Raw genomic sequence first — 19,372 nt, 5'->3', positions numbered from 1 at the left:
ATTAAGGTTGGATAATGAGAGTCTTCTATAATGTCTGGAGAGATGGAAACAGCTTCCCATGTCCAAACATCAAGTGTGAAAATCAAGCATATTTTAATGTACTTTATAATTTAATTTAAATCTAGAATATTTAACTTTTCAAACAAATTTAAGTTTACAAACAGTCATTAGCTATTTTACATACAAAAGAATCAAGGCAGGGAGCGGGGCAGCCAGAGGTGGACTGCTTAGGCCCACAGTGGGAACCCTACCTGGGCGCCACTCCAGACATAAGCAGGATAACAGGCCTCCCCCCAGTCAAATACAATTCCTTCCAATGTTCGTGTCTACGGTCTGAGGACACGACAGAGGTAAACCGAAGGGCAGAAGGTGCTCTACTCAGAACTTGAGCAGTGGTGAGTCCACATTTTCTTTGTCAGCCTCAGGGCTCAGCTGAATCAGTGGGGAGTCCAGATCGATCAGCTGGAAGAGAACGGATAGCAAGGTGAACACAGCTGTCTGGGAGGCCATCATGCGGACACAAGCAGCTGCAGTAGCTGAGCCCAGGGACAGAAATCAACTCAGCACAGCAGTGAGGCCACGGAGACTCAAGCACCGTGTCTAAGACTCTTAGACCCTCACACACATAAGCACCGTGGGACTCCCTGACACAGCGGGCAGGAACGTGTGGTGCTAGGGACCTGACTGCTGTCCTGAGAGCTCCTCTAGGTCTAGCAAGATGCCTGAGGGCAATGGGTAACCGCAGAGAAGCCAAGCTGCATGAGAGTGAGACACAAACCCTGTGAGCCCCAAGGGCACCGTGCAGGGCCCAGGTCAGACAGCATCCTGGGCTGAAGTCAGTATGGATGCCCTGCCACTTCTCACCTGCCCAAGCTCAGCCTTTGGCGGTTTCCCCACATTGTTTCTGGCCATGTTTGGAGTGTTCATTATAAGGTCCATCAGGGGCCAGCTGCTGGGTCCCAAAGCCATGTTCGACTCAGGGGTGTTGCTGAAGTCGATGAGAGGGTGGTCAGATAGGTCTCTGCCCCCTGCTTCAGGAGTGATGGTCAGCTGGTCCAGCTTTATGTCCACGAGAAGATCCTAGGCAGGGCATGGAGAGAGGGAAAGTCTAGTACTATGTTGGTGCCCAGCAACCACCCTGGGAAGCCAGGCTTTGCCTATGGCCTGGACTCACAGCTTGGAGCCTAAGGGAAAGGTTGGAGGGTGCACAGAGTGGGAGTGAGCTCCCCGCTGGGCAGTGCACCCCTTCCCAGAACTAGTAGGGAGCTTCAGCCTGCTCCCATCCCTGGCCTCTGACCCCCAACCAACTCCCTTGTCAAACCTTTCTTTAGTTCCCAGTCCTAAGCTCCCCCGAGTCTGCTGGAACCATAGGCCCAGCCATGGGGGAGGGGAAAAGGGGAAGGGGAAAGGGACCTATGAGTCTCTGTCCATGGCTCTTCGTGCATCTCAGAGGGCTCCTAACTGCAACCAGCTCCATGTACCTCGCTGGGGCTTGTGTTTTCTTGAGGCTCTGCTTCACCCTGAGCTGTGCCTGTGGTGGAGCCCTGGGAAGGAGGAAAGTCACTCTTCTCTGGAGAAAAGTCAAGTGCTTGAGGCACGGAGGACGGAGGGGAAGAGCTCTCATCTGAGAATAGGCCTTGGCCCTGCCCATTGCTGCTGCTCTCCTGTATTGGCTCCGCTCTGGAGGGTGGGGGAGAGAAAATACCTTTCCTCAGCCATGAAAGCAGTCTCTGAAGCAGCACCTGGACCAGGGGCCAGAGGCCTAACTCTGAGGACACCCTCAACGGGCAGGAGGACCAAGCATTGCCAGGGCTCCTTCCACTTCTGATTCTATCAGTCTAGCCTCACAGCTTGTGTCCGCGGCAGCCCTTTTCTCTAGAGCCACTAAATTACACAGGAGGGGCTCTAACTCTGCCCACAGGCTGTAGCTAGGCCCACCCCACCCCAGGCCTAGGTGAGCCACGGGCTTGCCTGCCCGAGTGACCCTCCCCACTGCTCTCTCAGGAGACCTGGTCCTTCGCTCTGGCCAGGTTGGAAGCCCAATCTGCCTTGCACTAACAGCTACACCTGGCATGCTGTGTTTCCCTCAAGCCCAGACCCCTCGGCACCTAGCACACCCCTAAAGCACCTGATGACTCAGAACTGAATGAACTGCGGAAACCGGGAATAGCAACAATATCCACAAATCAGAACCGAATACCTTCTTTTTCATGGTGTATGGGCTTTACAACAACCCGAGAAGAGTTCCTTTCATATTATACTTAAAACACACACTCACACAACACATACATGGCACAACAGACCACACACACACACACACACACGCTGAGCTTTGTGCTCCACTGAGCTCATTTTCCTGTTTCTTGTATCTGCTGCCTGCACCTTCCCAGCACAGGAGACCCCGAGGTCTGGGGAACTAAAGACAAAAGCTCACTCGATCCTTGTTTTTTTTTACCTGACTGTGGACCTTCTCCTGGGTTCAGAAGAAAGTCTCCGGGCAGGCACACACAGTGGGGATGCCAGAGCCCTGGGCATGGACTGAGGTGCCATTAATGGAAGGCCAGAGAGGCGCCGACTGGCAGGTGTGGGCAGCGCTGACATCCGTCTTGCACTCACAGGGGTCCTCACACCGCTGGGCAGTCCTTGTGAAGTGGGCCCCGATGAGCGCCTCACAGGAGTGCTGCTGATGACTCTGGGGAAGACAGGGATATTGTCAACAGACACTGAAGTTGAACGGGCAGCCAGGGAGTCTGAGCGGCTCTGTTCTTGAGAAGGGACTCAGGCATGGACCGGACTCAAGGACGCTGGCAGCCTCCATGAGACCTTGGATGAGTTCCAGGTTCCTCTGCAAGCAATGCCTCCACCCTATCCCAGAGGTAACCAGAACAGCCTTGAACACGGCTGCATTCATGGTATCATCCACAAAAGAGTCGGAAGGGACTTGAGGAGATACTCATGTGGTAGATTTTCTCTGGGCTCCCATCAGACTCTGGCTAAGAGGTGAACTAATGGTTGTCTTCACCTCTTGCCCAGTCATCCCCAGGCTTATGAGGTGAGAGCAGAGTCAGGGAACTCAGCATTTCCTGGCAGCGCCCATGCCTTAACCACCATCTGTCCCAAATGTTACTTTGTTGTTGTTCTTAAACCAGAGGCTGAGTCAAGTCAATTATTACCAGTTATGGATTAAATGTTTGCATCCCCAAATTCTTATGTTAGAAGCCTGGCCCCCAAGATGATGATATAGGAGACAGGTCCTCTGGGAGGTGATTAGGTCAGAAGGCAGAGCCTCTATCAACAGGATTAGTAACATTATAAACAAAGTCCCCAACACCATGTTTGCCCTTCCATGTGAAAACAGGATATGCCGAGCAATGGACCCACAGACACTCAATCTGTAGATGCCCTGATCCGGATGACCAGGCTTCAGAACTGCCACACACCCATTTAAATCCCAGATGCCCAGCATGGTGGCACAAGCCAATAAGAATAGCAGGGAAGGAGGAGGCAGGAAGATTGAGATTGAGGTTAGCTCAAACAGTTTTACATAGAGAAACCCCCACACACACTGGCCCCGACTCATAACTAAACAAAAACTAGGTGTTGGTATGCCTGTTACAATAGCCCCAGATGTGATGAAGCAGCTCTAGGACACACTACTAACATAGAGCCCTGGCAGGCCTAGAGTCACCGACCAACTCTCCCATCCAAAGACAACGTCTGTGTTCTTCAGAGTCTGGAAACAAACTTTAAACAGCATGAGCTGAAAGATGGGCTCCCCACACAGGGCAATTCAGGCATGAGGGGTGCTCTCAGCTCAAGCTCTCACCGCTGCCGAGGGCCAAGCCCACTGTCCTACCCATCCTGCTGTTGTGGACTGGAGCTTGTGGCAGAGCTAGCCATGTCCACAATAGCAGCATGGGTAGGGCAGTGTGACGAAAGCCTGCACCTCAGAAGCTTGACCTGCAGCCCAGGCAGCACTCCCCGGAGCCTGCAGACACACAGCAATTCTCAAAAGGCGAAAAAGGAGGCAATCTGTTAGCTACCTGCTAGTTGGTGTCCAGGACTGCAGCCGATGTGTCCGCGAGAACTTTGGGGTCACGCCATCAATTGACTCGCCTAAGAACAGGAGAGAAGAGAGCCATTGAGAAGCCTGGCATGTGCCCTTACCTGGGCACTCTCCTTTAAATGTCCCCACTTTCCCAACCGTCCATGTAAAGAACAGACAGAAGGTCAGATAAGACACACAAGGAAACTCTCTTAAGACCCCAACTGAGCCATGGGCTGGGTCTGATGCTGAGAACCCTCTGTACCATTATGCCAGTCCCTTTAGCTGGCCTGGGATTGAGTTAAGTGGCAGGCTCATCCCAAGTCTCCCGCGCCTGTCAGGCTGCTTCCTGCATTCCCATGCATGTGGATACCGTGTGGATAGAGTCCCAGGCAAGCCAGCAAAGCCTACCACACCTTCACATCCCGGAGCTGTGGCATCCCTAGCTCAGAGACACATTACATACACCATCTACCAGCTGGTATTTGACAGGCATCAAGCAGAGTCAGAATTCAGGGTGGGCTCACCAGTCACTGAGCAAAGCCCAGCATAACCCAGATGGCTGTCACACCACATCCCTCTACCACATGATTCTAGATAAAACACAAACTTGCCTCTCATGATCCTAAGAGTCAATCCGGGAACCCAAAGACCCAGGAGCCAGGACCTCCATGTATTATCTGGCTGTCTCACAAGCCATGGGTAAAGTGGCTATCACCAGAATCCTTAGCCCTAGATACCAAAGGGGCCCATCTCAACAGGCCAGCTGAAGCTCCTAGGTCACCACCAACCACACTCCTGTCGCCCTCTGCACCCCAGCAGCTCTGCAGCACCCGCCCCCCCCCCCCCCCCCCGTCATGAACTGCTACGCTTCTCACCTCACTCCTCCTCCAGTCCTGCCCCAGCCCCCACTCTTCAAATCCACATCAAAGAGTTGCCTGTGCCTGTACCACCTCCACCCCTGTGAGGGGTGCATCTTGGGGAGAATGCAGGTCTCCTGCCACCTCCACCCGAGCTGGTCCTGGAAGCCTGTGCCAGCACCCTTATAAGTCACATACTTTTCTGCTGCCATTTCATTTCCAAAAGCTTCTCAATGCCATGAGAGTTTCTGCCTTATTCCTTTGGGCTCTGTGCTGGCTAGTTGTATCTCAGCTTGACACAAAGCTAGAGTCAACTGAGGAGGGAACCTCAATTAAGAAAACACCGGTAAGGCATTTTCTTAATTAGTGATTGATGGGGAGGGCACAGCCCATCATGGGTGGTGGTGGTCCTGGATTCGATAAGAAAGCAGGCTGAGCAAGGCATGAGGAGCAAGCCAGGAAGCAGCACCCCTCCATGGCCTCTGCATCAGCTCCTATCTTCAGGTTCCTGCCCTGCTTGAGTTCCGGCCTTTACTGCCTTTGATGAACTGTTACATGGAATTGAGTGAAATAGCATCCATGCCCTGCAGCCTGCTTTGGTCAGTGTTTCAGCACAACAACAGCAACCCTGAGGCTCCAGACCACTCACTACCACTGAGCATGCTACTGCATCTCTGCACCCTGGCAGCACCCTACCGTCAGGAGCCACTCAGTGTCTCACCTCACTCCTCCTGACAGATGTACCCAGCAGGGCCTCGGGTGTCCCCATATCCTCATCTACTCAGACTTTGATTCAGGGGAAAAAATAAACCACCTCCTCCTCCTTCTTCTTTAACAAAGCCAATGTGTGGGGCTTGCAATAGGATCTATCCCAGCTGCATTCTCAGTACTCTGTCTTCCCTCTCTTCTAGGAGCTCAAGCACCTTTCTGCCACGGGACCTTTACAGCATCATGTTCTCGGCCCGGAATGTTCTCTTTGGGTTATCTAGTGGCTGCCTCCTTACTGGACTTTTGATCTCAGCTCAGCACTGCTGTTTGGAGAGATTATTCTGGCCAGCCAGAAGGACCACTCCAACTGTGACTCCTAATCTTTGTCAAAATGCAGGAGAGAGGGGCTGAAGAGATGGCTCAGCGGTTAAGAGCATTGCCTACTCTTCCAAAGGACCTGAGTTCAATTCCCAGCAACCACATGGTGGCTCACAACCATCTGTAATGAGGTCTGGTGCCCTCTTCTGGACTACAGGCACACATGTAGACAGAATATTGTATACATAATAATTAAATATTTAAAAAAAAAAACACGGGAGAGAGAGAGACAATGGAGGAGTAGCTTCCATCAGGCTGGTGCAGCAAAGGGCCCAGCACTGGAAGCTGCGTGGGCCTAGGCCTGGAAGCAGCATTCCTGTGTGGTCTTTGCTCGAGTTCCGGCTCTGACTGTGATGCGGAAGTGAAAGCTAAATACACTCAAGGTGCGTGGTGTTTCTCATAGCAACAGAGAGCAAACTAGAAGTGTCTTAGTTATTCTTCTACTGCTGTGAAACAGCATGACCATGGCAACTGACAGAGGAACTCAGTTAATGGGGCTCACAGTTTCAGAGTCCATGTCCACCATGGCAAAAGCATTGCAGCAAGGCAGGCGCTAGAGTAGTAGCTGAGAGCTCACACCTGAGCCACAAGCTTGAGGCAGAGAGAGATACCTGGGAATGGCACGGGCTTTCAGATTGTTAAAGCTCACCCTCCGGTGACACACCTCCTCCAACAAGGCCACTCTGTAATCCTTCCCAAACAGTTCCACCACCTGGGAGCCAATTATTCAAATATACATGCCAATGGCAGCCATTCCCATTCAAAGCACCAGTCAGTCTGTCGCCAACCTTTCTTGTTCCACTGCACTGAAGATCTGAAAGGACACTTCCTTGATAGAAGCCAAGTCTTCTATTAAATGTAAACGTGGGCTGGAGATGGTTCAGCGGCTAAAAGCACTAGCAGCTCTTCCAGAAGACCTAGGTTGGATTCCCAGCACCCACAAGGCAGCTCACAGTTGTGTATAATTCTGGTCTCTACACTAGGCATGGAATACACAAGGTGTACACATATACACTCAGGCCAAACAATCACACACATAAAGATGCTCAGCAGAGGCCTCAGTCTGGGGTTTTGTTTTGTTTGGAGACAGGGCTTCACTCTGTAGCCCATGGTAGTCTAAAACTTGTGCTCTCCTGCCTCAGTCTCCCTCATACTGGGATCACTGGCAGAAGCCACCATGCACGACTTTTTCACTTTTCCCTTCCCTGTTTCTTCTTCTCCTTCCTCCTCCTCTTCCTTCTGTTGTATTTTTGTTTTTGAGGTAGGGATTGCAGCTCTAGTTACCCTGGAACTCCCTCTGTAGACCAGGCTGGCCTTGAACTCAGAGATCCACCTTCGTCTGCCTCCCTATTTCTTTCTGAACTTTCCATTAGAAAAAGAAAATGATGAATGGGAGGCCGAAACCAACCAACCACGAGCCGACAGAGCGGCTGCCACCATGTGCAAAAGTCCCACCTCAGATAACAGGTTTTGGTGGAGCAACTGTCTGACCGCCACAAGCCAAGGAGAAAGCCTCTCACACTGACAGCTTGTGAAACCTTACTGCTCTACTGCTCTCTAGAGACTGAAAACCCCTGCCTCTGCCAACCCCGCCACTGTCGATCCTTCCCAATGCTTCTCTCTTTCTATTTATTTATTTATTTATTTAGGAGACAGGATCTTATTTTGTAGTCTTGCCTCATCTGGAATTTGCTTTGTAGACTAGGAAGCCTTGAGCTCAGATCTGCCTGCCCCTGGCTCCCAAGCGCTGGGATTAAAGGTGTCATGAAGCAGCTCCTGCGAGTTGTGCTCTGAACTCCAGCTGTGTCGTGGTGCATGCACATACCCACAGGTAAATAGAAAATTTAAAAATTTTTTCCAATGAAGAGCTTTCTACTTCTATTTGTGTGTGGAGGTAGGGATTGAATCCAGGGCCTCAAACATTAGGAAAGGACTCTGCCACTGAGCTACAGCCCAAGCTTTAAAATGTGCTTTAAATGGGAAAAGACAAGACAGGGTTTCTCTGCAGCCCTGACTTCCCTGTAACTCACTCTGTGGACCAGGCTGGCCTCAAACTCACAGAGATCCATCTGCTTCTACCTCCCAAGCACTAGGATTAAAGGCATGTGCCACCATCGCCGGGCCATTTTGTTCTTTAATACTGTCTCACGGTGTGCTCCTGGGTCCCAGAACTCATTATGTAGCACAAACTGGTCTTGACAAAACAGGGCAGGACAGTCTTAGTGGCTGAAACAGACAGTGGCTTGAGTTTGGGGGATTGAGATACCAGAATCTGAGAGCCAGAGAACTGGAGAGAAGCCACACAGAGAGAAAGATCTGGAAAACTCTGTGGAATCTCCTGAGTGGGCAGATACGCAGCAGCAGCAGCAGCAGCACCGTGCAGGGAGAGATGCCTGAAGGTCAGCAGGAGCAACTGCTGTGCAATAGTCATTGAAAATGAGTCCATTCGTTTATGCTGGGGAGCATCTGTGTACAAAGATGCGCTGCATTCTTTTATGTTGCATTTGTTTAACTCTGAAGCTGTGCTACTTCACCCATCTACAACACCTGAGTGGTCTAATACAGAGCTGAACAGCCCAGAGGGATAGGCAGGCGAGGGATTGGCAGGGCTGCCAGACAGAGAGAATAAATAGAAGGAGAACGTGGAAGGAGGAGCGAGAAAATACAGAGAGAAGGATGCTGGAGGCCAACCATCCAGCCAGATAACAGAATAAGAAAGAAAGGAAAGATATATAGAAAGAGAAATGTAAAAGTCCAGAGACATAATTTAAAACAAGCTGGCTAGAAAAAAGTCAAGCATTCATGAGAAGTAAGTCTGTGCGAGGGTGTATTTATTGGGTGCTGGGTCCCCAAGGAATAATGAGTTAAAAAACAACAACAAAAAACAAAACAAAACAAACAAAAACACAACCTAACTACAATCCCCTAGTGGAGAACAAGGGCTTGGAAACAGCTCATTCCACCCAGCCTGAGTGGATGGAACAAACTAACATGGAGCTTAGAAGCTTAGAAGAGAGCTATTTGGGCAAAACCCCACATCAGTGCCAGGGCTAGACCATTCCAGATGACACTCTTCTAGACCTATCTGTGAAAGGTTAAAAAGACCAGCGTAGAGCAGGCTGGTCTGCGCATTCACTGGCTGCCAAGCTCAGACCCTTAATAAAAACACAATTCAGATGGTTATAAACAGACCCACAGAAGCAGAACCACCAATACCATCCTAACAGACTGACAAAGCTCTAACCCACCCAGGCAACAAATTAAAAGCCACAGATCCAGACATAACGACCACAGTGAGGACAACAGTGAGCAAGCAGCAGCCCAGGGGCCATGGCTCACCCACTAGAATGGACACAGTAAGTGGGCAGAATACGCCTTGGACAGAATGTCAGAGCTAAAGTTAAAAACAGCACTAGCCATCCTGGTAACCTCCCAAAATCTTAAAGACCAAACACACCCAGGACTTACCAACAGAGAACTGGGGGACTTTAAACAGGTTTGTATCGGCAGACGCAGCCTCTGACTTGCAGCTGAGGAAGGAGTCCTGCCGCTTTACACTGCTCATTTTATTCAGCTGAGAAGAGGTCAGGGTGTCAGGGCCCAGCCTCGGTCCTCTTTGTTCTGGAGTCTGAGGTGGTTGGCTGAGAGGAGTCAGGATGGAGGCCTTGGGCTGCTCTACCGTTGTCTGGGCAGCATCGGCCGCTCTGGCTTGTTTGCAAGAGGTCCTGGCAGGGGCTGCTGGCAAAGCCTGATGCAGAGGGGCGGGGTCTATTTTGCCCAATTTGCTGGTGTTTGACAGAGGCCGAGAGCTGCTAGCGGGCATATTTGAAAGATCACTGGACTTTGCTGCGAAAGGAGATAATCAAGGCTAGTCACTCAAGCCAGTGTTTCCAAACACCTTAACATACCAATACACATGCACGCACGCATGCACACACATGTGTGCGATATGACACCTCTAGATTAACATCAGCCACAGACAACACGTGGATGCTGTTAGGTGATCATCAAAGTCAGGGGCAGCAGGGCGCCCAGACCTGAGCTGAATGCCAGCGGAGGATCAGCAGTTACTACAATCTGCGTGTGCACTCACACAGTTGAGCTCTCCTTCGTTCACTTCCTTGCTGAGCATAGAAAGTGGACAGTCTGTCTGGTCACTTGTCCTGCCCCACCCTCATAGCTGACAGGCGCTCAAGGAGGGAAAACTTAGGACTAGGAAGTTTAGAAACCGCAATGGATAGCAAGGATGGTATCTGCTCGACGAGGAATGGACCCACTGTGGGCATCAACACAGTGAAGGCCAAAGTGAAATTTAGAGAATAATGCTGTAGCCACATCTACACCGTGTGTTAGTCCTACCAGGTCCCTTCCCACAGTCTCACCGGGCTCGATGACTCTACCATATACAACACATGGTGTCAAATCCTGAGTCAGTGGAGCAAGACTCGCCTCACGGTGCCTAGGCAGCAGCAGGAGCTTTCCTGATCATGGACTCGTGGGCCACAGAAGGGCCCACAAATGCTCCCGGACTCACAGGAACCTTGCAAGGCCAATGATATGACTTGATTTAAAGGTAAGGACATTGAGTTCTGTTAACCACTGAGTAGCAGTCAGGACTTCAGATCAGGCTGATTCTAGAACTCTGATTTCTCACGTCTGTGACAAGCCCTCACCACAATGGCAACAATGGATATGGCCAGAATCCACAGGCAAACTCACGATAGACGCATTCCCAAGCCCCTACACCACTTCACCACTAGGTGGCAGCCTTGTCGAGGCACGCTGAATCCAAGGAAACAGGCGCCAGATGGCCCAGGCTGGGCTGGCCTGACTTAGCTAGCACCTGTGCTCTGGATATCTGGCTAGTGGAGCATCCATCTCTTCTTGACACTTCAGGAGTTTGTGTGCTTCCAACTGAAACCACCATCTCCTTACTGGAGAAAGTATGCCAGGGCAGAGGGACGAGTCTCTTCCTGCCCAGCCCTCAGTCCTTACCTATAATTACATGGCATCCTGTGGGCCCAAACATGGCGCTCCAGGGTTCACCTGAGTGACTGATCTGCTCACCTTTGCCTGCCGCTGGAGACACGCATGCACCAGACGTGAGGCTCGAAGCAGACCCTGAGGCTGAGGATTTCCTTATGAGACTGCTGGTGTAGCCAGGTGGCTTCAACAGGGTCTTCTTCAGCCCCGACTGAGAGAAAAGTTGGAAAAAAAAAATTAGTGGGGACTTTGATATCTACATACACATTCTTTTTTTTTAATATTTATTTATTTATTATGTATACAATATTCTGTCTGTGTGTATGCCTGCAGGCCAGAAGAGGGCACCAGACCTCATTACAGATGGTTGTGAGCCACCATGTGGTTGCCGGGAATTGAACTCAGGACCTTTGGAAGAGCAGACAATGCTCTTAACCACTGAGCCATCTCTCCAGCCCCTACATACACATTCTTAAGTCTGAAAAAGTAGAATTTAAATAGAATCTTTAGTGAGACTAGAGAGATCGCTCAGCAGGAAAGCGCACTTGCTGTTGCAGAGAACCTGGATTCAATGCTCGGCACAGGGTGGCTCATGGGCATCTATCACTCCAGTTTCAGGGGATCTGATACCCTCTTCTGACCTCTTTGGGTACTGGGAACACACATGATACATAGACATACATGCAAGCAAAACACTCATGCACATAAAACAAAATCTAAAAATCTTTAAAAAAAAATTTTTTTTTTCTATAGTAATTACCTCTATAGGAAAATTGAAGTAACAGAGTCATCCCCCAGTCTCCACAGAGCATGGCTTTGAGCACCCTGTGGACACTAACCTACGTAGGTCCTCCACATACAACAGTGTAGTGTGACAGCTGCATGGAACCTACATACATCCACCCACAGACTCACTGGATGACTCTAATTCTAATGCAAGACTGTGGAAAACGCCACACTCACTCAACGCTGTCAAGGAAAAGCCATCCGTGTTCAGTACAAAGGCACCTCCCTTCTGAATAGTTCCTGTCTACTGGATGAATCCACAGGGGAGGAGCCCATGGACCTGGAAGGCAGACTGTGTCTAGAATGTAATGTTCAAGCCTCTGCAAGAGGAATGGACAGGAGAGCTAACAGCAATCAAGACTGTGGGGCTCAACCTAGACCCCAAATCAGTCACTGTAGGCATAGCTTTTGGCAACTATAATAAATGATTTCTAATAGGTAGCTCAGAGTACCAGAAAGGTGACAGCCCCAATGTTAGCTCAGACTACAGAACAAGACTCACGTCTCCCATAGAGGCTATGAGGGATCAGCAAGAACCGGTGGCTGGGAACCAAGCGCTAGGCTCTTATCAACCCACACAGCCCAAGTGACAAAGACAGTTCAGTGTACACTGCCAGCCTCTCTCCTTTGTAACCCAGCCACCTCTTGTGGCTTCCAGCTTTCCTGAACTGGTGTGCTGGTGTGTGTGTGTGTGTGCACATGAAGACCAGAGGACAACTCCATCCTTATTTACTTTGGATACAGGGTCTTGAGGGTCTTGCTGAGTAGCTGTAGCTGGCCTAGAACCCACTAAGTAGATCAGCTACAGAGATCCACCTGTCTCTGCCTCCAAGTGCTAGGATTAAAGGCGTGCACCACTGCCAAGCCCAAACACCTTTTTCTTTTAAAGACAGGGACTCTCTCTGGCCTGGCACTCGCCAAGTAGGCTAAGCTGGTTGACCAGCAAGCAAGCCCCAAGGTTCCATCTTCTCTGCTCCACCCTCCCCACTCTCCCCCCCCCCCGCAAATGCTGAGATTACAAGCACATACCACCACATAAGGCTTTTTAAATGAGTCCTAGAGATCTAACTTACGTCCACGCAAGCATTTATCAAATAAAATACCATCCCACCAACTTAATTCTAATCAAAATATACAAAACTGGCACCTTGTTGCCATGGAAGACACGTGGCAGCCCTGCAGCCCCAGCCAACTCACCTTGCTAGGAACGGGGAGGGATCGTTTGCCTGGGCGGCTCCCTCTACTGGCTGCATCTGGAGCGGTGCTGGGTTTGTCCAGGGGCACATCACTCTGGGATCCCTTTTGACTCGGCAGTTTCATCCTCTGAACACTAGTTGGTACCTCTTTTTTGAGCTGAAAATGTTAATTTGAAAGGTGAGGACTACACAGTCTCACAAGGCCAGAGCTGGCACCACTGCTCCCAACCCCTGCCAGTCAACTCCTCCGCTAGAGTGAAGGAAACAGCACAGAATGTCAGACTTGGCTTCCCCACTGAAGCCATGTCAGATGGGGACAGGCGGCTTGCAGGAAGATCTCTAAGGCTTCTCCTCTGTCAGTGAGAGCTGGGCAGTGGTGGCGCATGCCTTTAATCCCAGCATTCAGGAGGCAGAGGCAGGTGGATCTCTGTGACTTTGAGGCCAGCCTGGTCTACAAGAGCTAGTTCCAGGACAGGCTCCAAAGCTACAGAGAAACCCTGTCTCGAAAAAAAAAAAGAATGTCAGTGAGGCAGCCCAAGGCCCAGTGTGGTGGCACATGTCTTTAATCCCAGCACTTGGACACTGAATTCAACAAGGCCAGACAGCTACATAGTGAGACCCTGTCTCAAAAACAGACAAACAAGAGCCCCAGTCAGGAAGCTGGCTCAGTCACACATGTTCTACATATGAGTGCAAAGTCACCGTCTACCACAGTAACGGCTCAGCCGCGGTGAGGCTTTCTGGCCAAGTGCTGAAAGCCACACAGTCTCTGGCCTGCAAGGCAAAGAGCAAATTCCTGACCTTTTCGGGGACAAGGGCTCCAGGGAGCTGCTTCATGTGCACACAAGCAGCAAGGGTGTCAGGAAGGCACAAGCGGCGGCTTCAGTGTGAGAGTGTAACAGTTATGCTTTCTTTAGTGCTTCATGAGACATGAGACATTAAGCAACCGCCTGGAAGACATGCCCAGTGACGCAGCAATTCTCACTAAAACGCTAGCCCATTATGTGGCTATGCGCCCATTGTATTTCTCTGCTCATCTGGAACGGCAACCATGAATTGCTGCTGCTGTGAGCACCTATGCTGAGCTGATGTGGGCCACACCCACAACCCTGCCTGGTACCCTGCAGATGCTGTGACCCCAGCCCTGCCCCACCACCATGCATGGATCACACGCAAATCCTGCTCCATGTCCACGTGTGCTGATAGCAGATTCCACCCAGAGCATCCTGGACCCTGGGGGAACAGACACAGTCAGCAGAGGCCTTATAGATGGGGAAAGGGATGTGTAGGGCTTCACCGTCCCACAACCTCCCCAAGCCATTCCTTTTACAATGGCGCTGGTGCGGGACATCACGACAGGTGCCACCCTAGGACACCTTTACTCTGCATCTCTTCTCCGAAGCCCCTCTTCTGAACAAGAACAGAGCAAGCAAACCTGGAAGCAAGTTGTCTCTGCCATCTGTCCTTCTGTCTACCCCCAACCAAGCCTCCAGGACCCTGAGTTTCCAGAGCTGGTCAACTGCCAACTTGTCTATTGCCACTTCCCTGACATGCAATGCCGGGAAAGAAAGGTATAAAGTCGAAGCCCCAGGGAACTAGAGCCCAACTTGGGGGTCAGTGCCTATCCAAGGGGCCCACGCTGGGCAGCTCCCCATCACTGTTCCCTGCACTGTCCGGATCCTGGCTCTACTCCCAGGCTCTCCAATCCTGACAGTGGCAAGCCCTCCCATGAAGCTTCCACAGGAGGGCATGGGCTGAGGAAAGGCGGGGAGATGGGGAGCTGTGTCCCCCGGACTGTTGCTATGTGTTTTGTCTACCTTCTCTGTGGCCAGGTGAGGAGGTTTTCCTCTTACAGGCAGAGCTCGGGGTGGCTGCAGCTTGCTGGTGATCCTCCTCCTCAGAGGCCCAGCCTGATGTGGAGGTTGGGAGGTCCTTGCCTCCCCTGGCAGCGGCTGAGAGGAGCAGGGCAGATCCTGGTTGCTCTGGGTCTCAACAGGGCCAGCTGGGATAGGGGAACTGAGCAGGGCTGGAGACGCCAGCAGCTGGGTCTCCCCTAAGAGAGGCTGTACCCCTGAAGATGGCAGGCAGAATGTCTCTCTTTTCAGTGACGTGGGGCTTTTCTCTCTCTTCTGTTCTTTTTCAAAGAGACTTATCTTTAACTTTGAGTCTTGCAGAAATCTTTCCACGCCCTGGCTCCCAGGATTTTGGGGCTTGGCAGCCTGGGCCACCTCTCTTCGGCTGTGGCTTTCTATCTGCAGGGCCAGTAAGTGGGCTTCTTTGTACACCTCTACAAACTTCTCCCCGGTGAGAGGGCTCCAGGTGAAAGGGCTGCCAGAGGCTGCTGCAAGAGCCTGCTCAGGAACCTGGCTGCCTAGGCGCAAGCTGGCAGCAATGCATCTTTCTTTATGTCCAACAGCCCCAAAAAAGACTTCATCGTCTTCGTTTGCACTGCGTTTTTAAAGAAAAGGATTAACAGTGATAAGTTACACTAGCATTCAGATAAAGGGCTTTAGTGACTGTGTCTGCCCGGGGACTGGAAGAAAATGCATTTGTTTACCTTGAAGAGGACAAGGAAAGGTCGAAGTCAAACTTTTCATCTTCCAAAAGAACAATGTCTAGAGGGTAGAGGGAAAAGTTCACTGTTACTTGGGGCTAGGATAAGACGGGAAAACATCACCAGGTCTGCTGTACAGTTTCATGCTGAGAAAAGGAAGAGATGGGCCAGGCGGTGGTGGCGCACGCCTGTAATCCCAGCACTCGGGAGGCAGAGGCAGGCGGATCTCTGTGAGTTCGAGGTCAGCCTGGTCTACAAGAGCTAGTTCCAGGGCAGGCTCCAAAACCACAGAGAAACCTTGTCTCGAAAAAACCAAAAAAAAAAAAAAAAGAAAAGGAAGAGATGGTGGCTGGAGCTCGATCCCTTTTCCTGGAGAACTCAAGTCCACTCTCAAGTTCTGAGTGTGCCGACCCAACCCAAGAGCACAGAACCTTGCTGCTGTGATAGAGTCTACACATCCCCACAGAGCGTTCTGGGCGTTTCCGAGGGGGCTGGCTCACCTTCAGGCACAGGGGTATTTCTTAAAGACCACCTACTTCAGCTACCCCGGATTTAAATTACAAGACACCTATCTATCCATCAACAATGAGTTCAAGAACGGGTCAAACTCACAGTAGAGACTAAGTACCTGTGGACCACTGCTCCTTGGATCCGTTCCTGGGTCACTCTGCCCGCCACCCAGTCCATATTCCTAACAAAGCCTTGGTTGGCCCAACTCCATCTAATAGAACAGCAACTTCCCAATCGTATTTAAGGTCTACTCCACTACAGGGAACCTATATGCGATACTGTAGTTCAAAGCAGAAAACTGTGGCTGAAGGCGGTCATAGGCTCCAATGGGGACTCCACTGCTGTTGTGCTAAACAGATATATCTGGTAAGCTACCTCCTCAACAACTGTGTTTACGCCCATAGATTACTGTGGTGCCAGCCTTGGTCTGGGAACATTCTTGTAGTAGGCATCAGTTACTGTACGAAGCAGTCTCACAAGGGGTCAAGGTGAAGAGAAAACAAAACCTGCCAAGATATAGAGACTCCGTGCTTAGTCCTAAAGGGAGAAAATAATTGTAAACCTGTATTAGCCCTCCAAGACTCAGAGAGCAAAATTACTGTCCACCAAGACTGATGACTTTAAGTTCAAAGCCCTGGGACCCACAAGACAAAAGGAGACAAGGTGTTTTCTGAGCTTCCACACAAGCATGTGCACCATGGCCCCTCCTCCAAAAATTCATAAATGCTAAGAGTCTTTTTTCGTTTCTCTTTTCTTTCTTTTTTGAGACAGGGTTTTTCTGTGTAAAAGCCCTGGCTGTCCTGGAACTCAAAGATCCACCCGCCTCTGATTCCCTAGTGCTGGGATTAAAGGCTTGCACCACCACTGCCCAGCAGGAATTTCTTTTCAAAGAAAGAGTCTGCCAGCACTCATGCAGCAGAAGCAGATGGATCTCTGCATGTTCAAAGCCAGCCAGGTCTACAAAGTGAGTTCCAGGCTACAAAGCGAGATCCTGACTCGAAAGACAAGCGCAAAACAAAAAGAAAGGAAAGAGGTGGAGTGTGGTGGTACAGTGTCCTCTGTGCATGAGGAAGCTTGTTGTCATTTTGATATCACAGCATCTGTGATTACCCACAGTAAATTCTCAGAAGACTGCGCCTAGTAATGCCCTTCTGGAAGTGGGGGAGGGGTACAAGAGGTTCCTCTGAAGATGTGTAACTGGTTTACAACTGCTGGGGGTGGGGGCCCTCTTCTTTGGTGGTGTAGCTGTAAGTTGCTAATGTCCCTGTAAGTGACCCAGTTAAATTCATTAGCTTACCAAATCAGACTTGTTCATTTCTTTGGTCTGTTGTGGTCCTCTATTCTATTTGGGGCGACTAGGAATAGCCTGAACTCCACAGTCGCACAAACAGAAAGGACCTACCTTCCTTACTACCAACATCCATCTTCACCTCTCTCGCCTGGCTGGCCGAAGGTACGTCGCGGCCGTCTCCTGCTTCCATGAAGATCGCTGCAGGAAGAAAGGGGACCAAAGGGTGGGAGCATGTCAGAGGCAAGCCCTAGCTTGCTCCATGTCGCCCAGACACAGTGCGCCCCGAGGCAGGGTAACGGATTCCTGACTCTGAGCTGCAGAGCAGGCCCGGCAGCCCGTTCTCTTCGGCCTCAGAGGCGCGAGCCCGGGTTCCCCACTGTCTCTACCTCGTGCTCACTACTTACCCCTTAACCTTTCACTCGGAGGGCCGAAAACCCAGCTGGTGATCCGCCACGGGTTTAAATGCAGCGCTGGCCTTCGCCGGTCGCCGATTGGCCGGTTTGAACAGGGAGATGCTCTCGGTGCACCTTGGGAATTGTAGTCAGAGTGCTGATGTGCGCGACCAATGCGCACGCCCAAGGAACTCCAAGCCTCGGATTGGCTCAGCTCGGTGTCGGACACTCCCATCGGAGGTGTCCGTGAGTCTTCTCCCCAGCAAACACCGGGAGGATATTTGCGTTCCACCTGTGTCTGTGCTAGCAACTGGGCGGAGGCGGTGAGGGCGGGGTATGGAGAATGGCCAGGCAGCTGGGAAGCAGTTTGTCTTGACCACCACTCTCTTCATTCAGTGCTTGTCTTGGCATCCCTGACACTTCCCTTGCGTCCGGAGACTCTCCCTCTGCAGCCTGAGGTCTCGCTCCTGTACTCTGATGTTCTGGCCCTCCCTCTCACCCTCCTCTCCCACTAGATTCCCTGATCTTGGGCTGTTTCTGTAAACTGGTGAAGAGTGACGAAGAGTGGAGTCAGCCACAGCACATCCTAGCCGCCAGTATCAAGAGCCTTTGGATAGCACTGATCAGAAAGCTGGCTTCAAGGTCGTTTAACTGAAGGAGGCCATCAGTTTGGTTGTCTGCAGATTTTTATCTATGCAAGCTGGCTTTGTTGTGCCCAAGCTTTCCCACCTGCCAGGGATAGTAACCAGTTCAGTGTGACCTGCACTATAGCTAGAGTTCTACGAGCCAGGCTTTCTTGATTCATGCCCAAGAGGACAGACAGAACCCCAGTGGCTGGTGCATCTATGGTCAAAACCTCAAGAGCTCTTGACCCCACTTCTGTGCCCCCTAAAGTGTTAGGTCCCAGCATCTGCAAGTTCACCAACACTTCTCTTTGTATCATATCAATTCAAGGTAGATGTTCAGTAAAGCATACTTCTAAATTAATAATTCACTGTTGCATTTTCTCTTGGCTTTTAAAATATACTTTTATTCCTTTGTTGATGTGTGATCATATACATGTATATATGCATGTATATGTGTATATATACATGTATATATACACAGGGCAGATGAGAGTGTCTCATCCCCTGAGGCTAGAGCTTCAGGCAATTGTGAGCTGCCATGTGGATGCTGGGAACTGAACTCTGGTCTTCTAGAAGATCAGCAAGTGCTCTTAACCACGGAGCCATCTACACACACACACATACACACAAACTTTAAATCAGTGTTTTGTCCTGGTAGATTCATACCCCCTCCTTCATTAAAGCCTATACTCCCACTTTTACAGGCAGGTATTCAGTGGAAGCCACTGAGTGGCTGGGTGATAAAGAGTTCACACTTCCTAACCAGAGAGAAATCATAGCAGAAAGTGGTGTAATAGCAGGGGCAGACTGCCGGGCGGTGGTGGCGCATGCCTTTAATCCCAGCACTTGGGAGGCAGAGGCAGGCAGATCTCTGTGAGTTCGAGACCCACTCATACAAGCAGAATCAGAGGTTGGCCAAGGAAGGCACATCCCTCCAGCTCCACTTCCATGTGCAATTTAAAGAGAAGCTCCAGTTGGCACCACTAGATCCCCTCGGGGAGGCAGAAGCCACCCTTCCCTTCATCTCTGGGGATGGCGGCAGG

General features: G+C 50.8%; 1 protein-coding gene across 1 annotated transcript; it reads right to left on the bottom strand.

The window, feature by feature from the left end:
• Window positions 1-17,795, bottom strand: Gtse1 (G2 and S-phase expressed 1). Its single transcript, XM_075960255.1, has 12 exons — window positions 17,716-17,795; window positions 17,423-17,509; window positions 15,514-15,571; window positions 14,774-15,404; window positions 12,958-13,113; window positions 11,059-11,185; window positions 9,460-9,837; window positions 4,044-4,116; window positions 2,456-2,692; window positions 1,482-1,680; window positions 865-1,080; window positions 1-462 (listed from the first exon to the last, which is right to left on the bottom strand). Exons 2-12 carry the CDS (start codon window positions 17,499-17,501, stop codon window positions 379-381), a joined length of 2,238 nt encoding a protein of 745 aa, XP_075816370.1. The 5' UTR covers window positions 17,502-17,509; window positions 17,716-17,795; the 3' UTR covers window positions 1-378.
• Between the last annotated feature and the right edge of the window lie 1,577 nt (window positions 17,796-19,372).

Source organism: Microtus pennsylvanicus, chromosome 2 (genome assembly GCF_037038515.1).
Source record: "Microtus pennsylvanicus isolate mMicPen1 chromosome 2, mMicPen1.hap1, whole genome shotgun sequence".
In the NCBI taxonomy this organism is placed as follows: Eukaryota; Metazoa; Chordata; class Mammalia; order Rodentia; family Cricetidae; genus Microtus; species Microtus pennsylvanicus.
The sequence above is the reverse complement of the archived record's forward strand: the minus strand, read 5'-3'. Positions and strand labels throughout refer to the sequence as shown.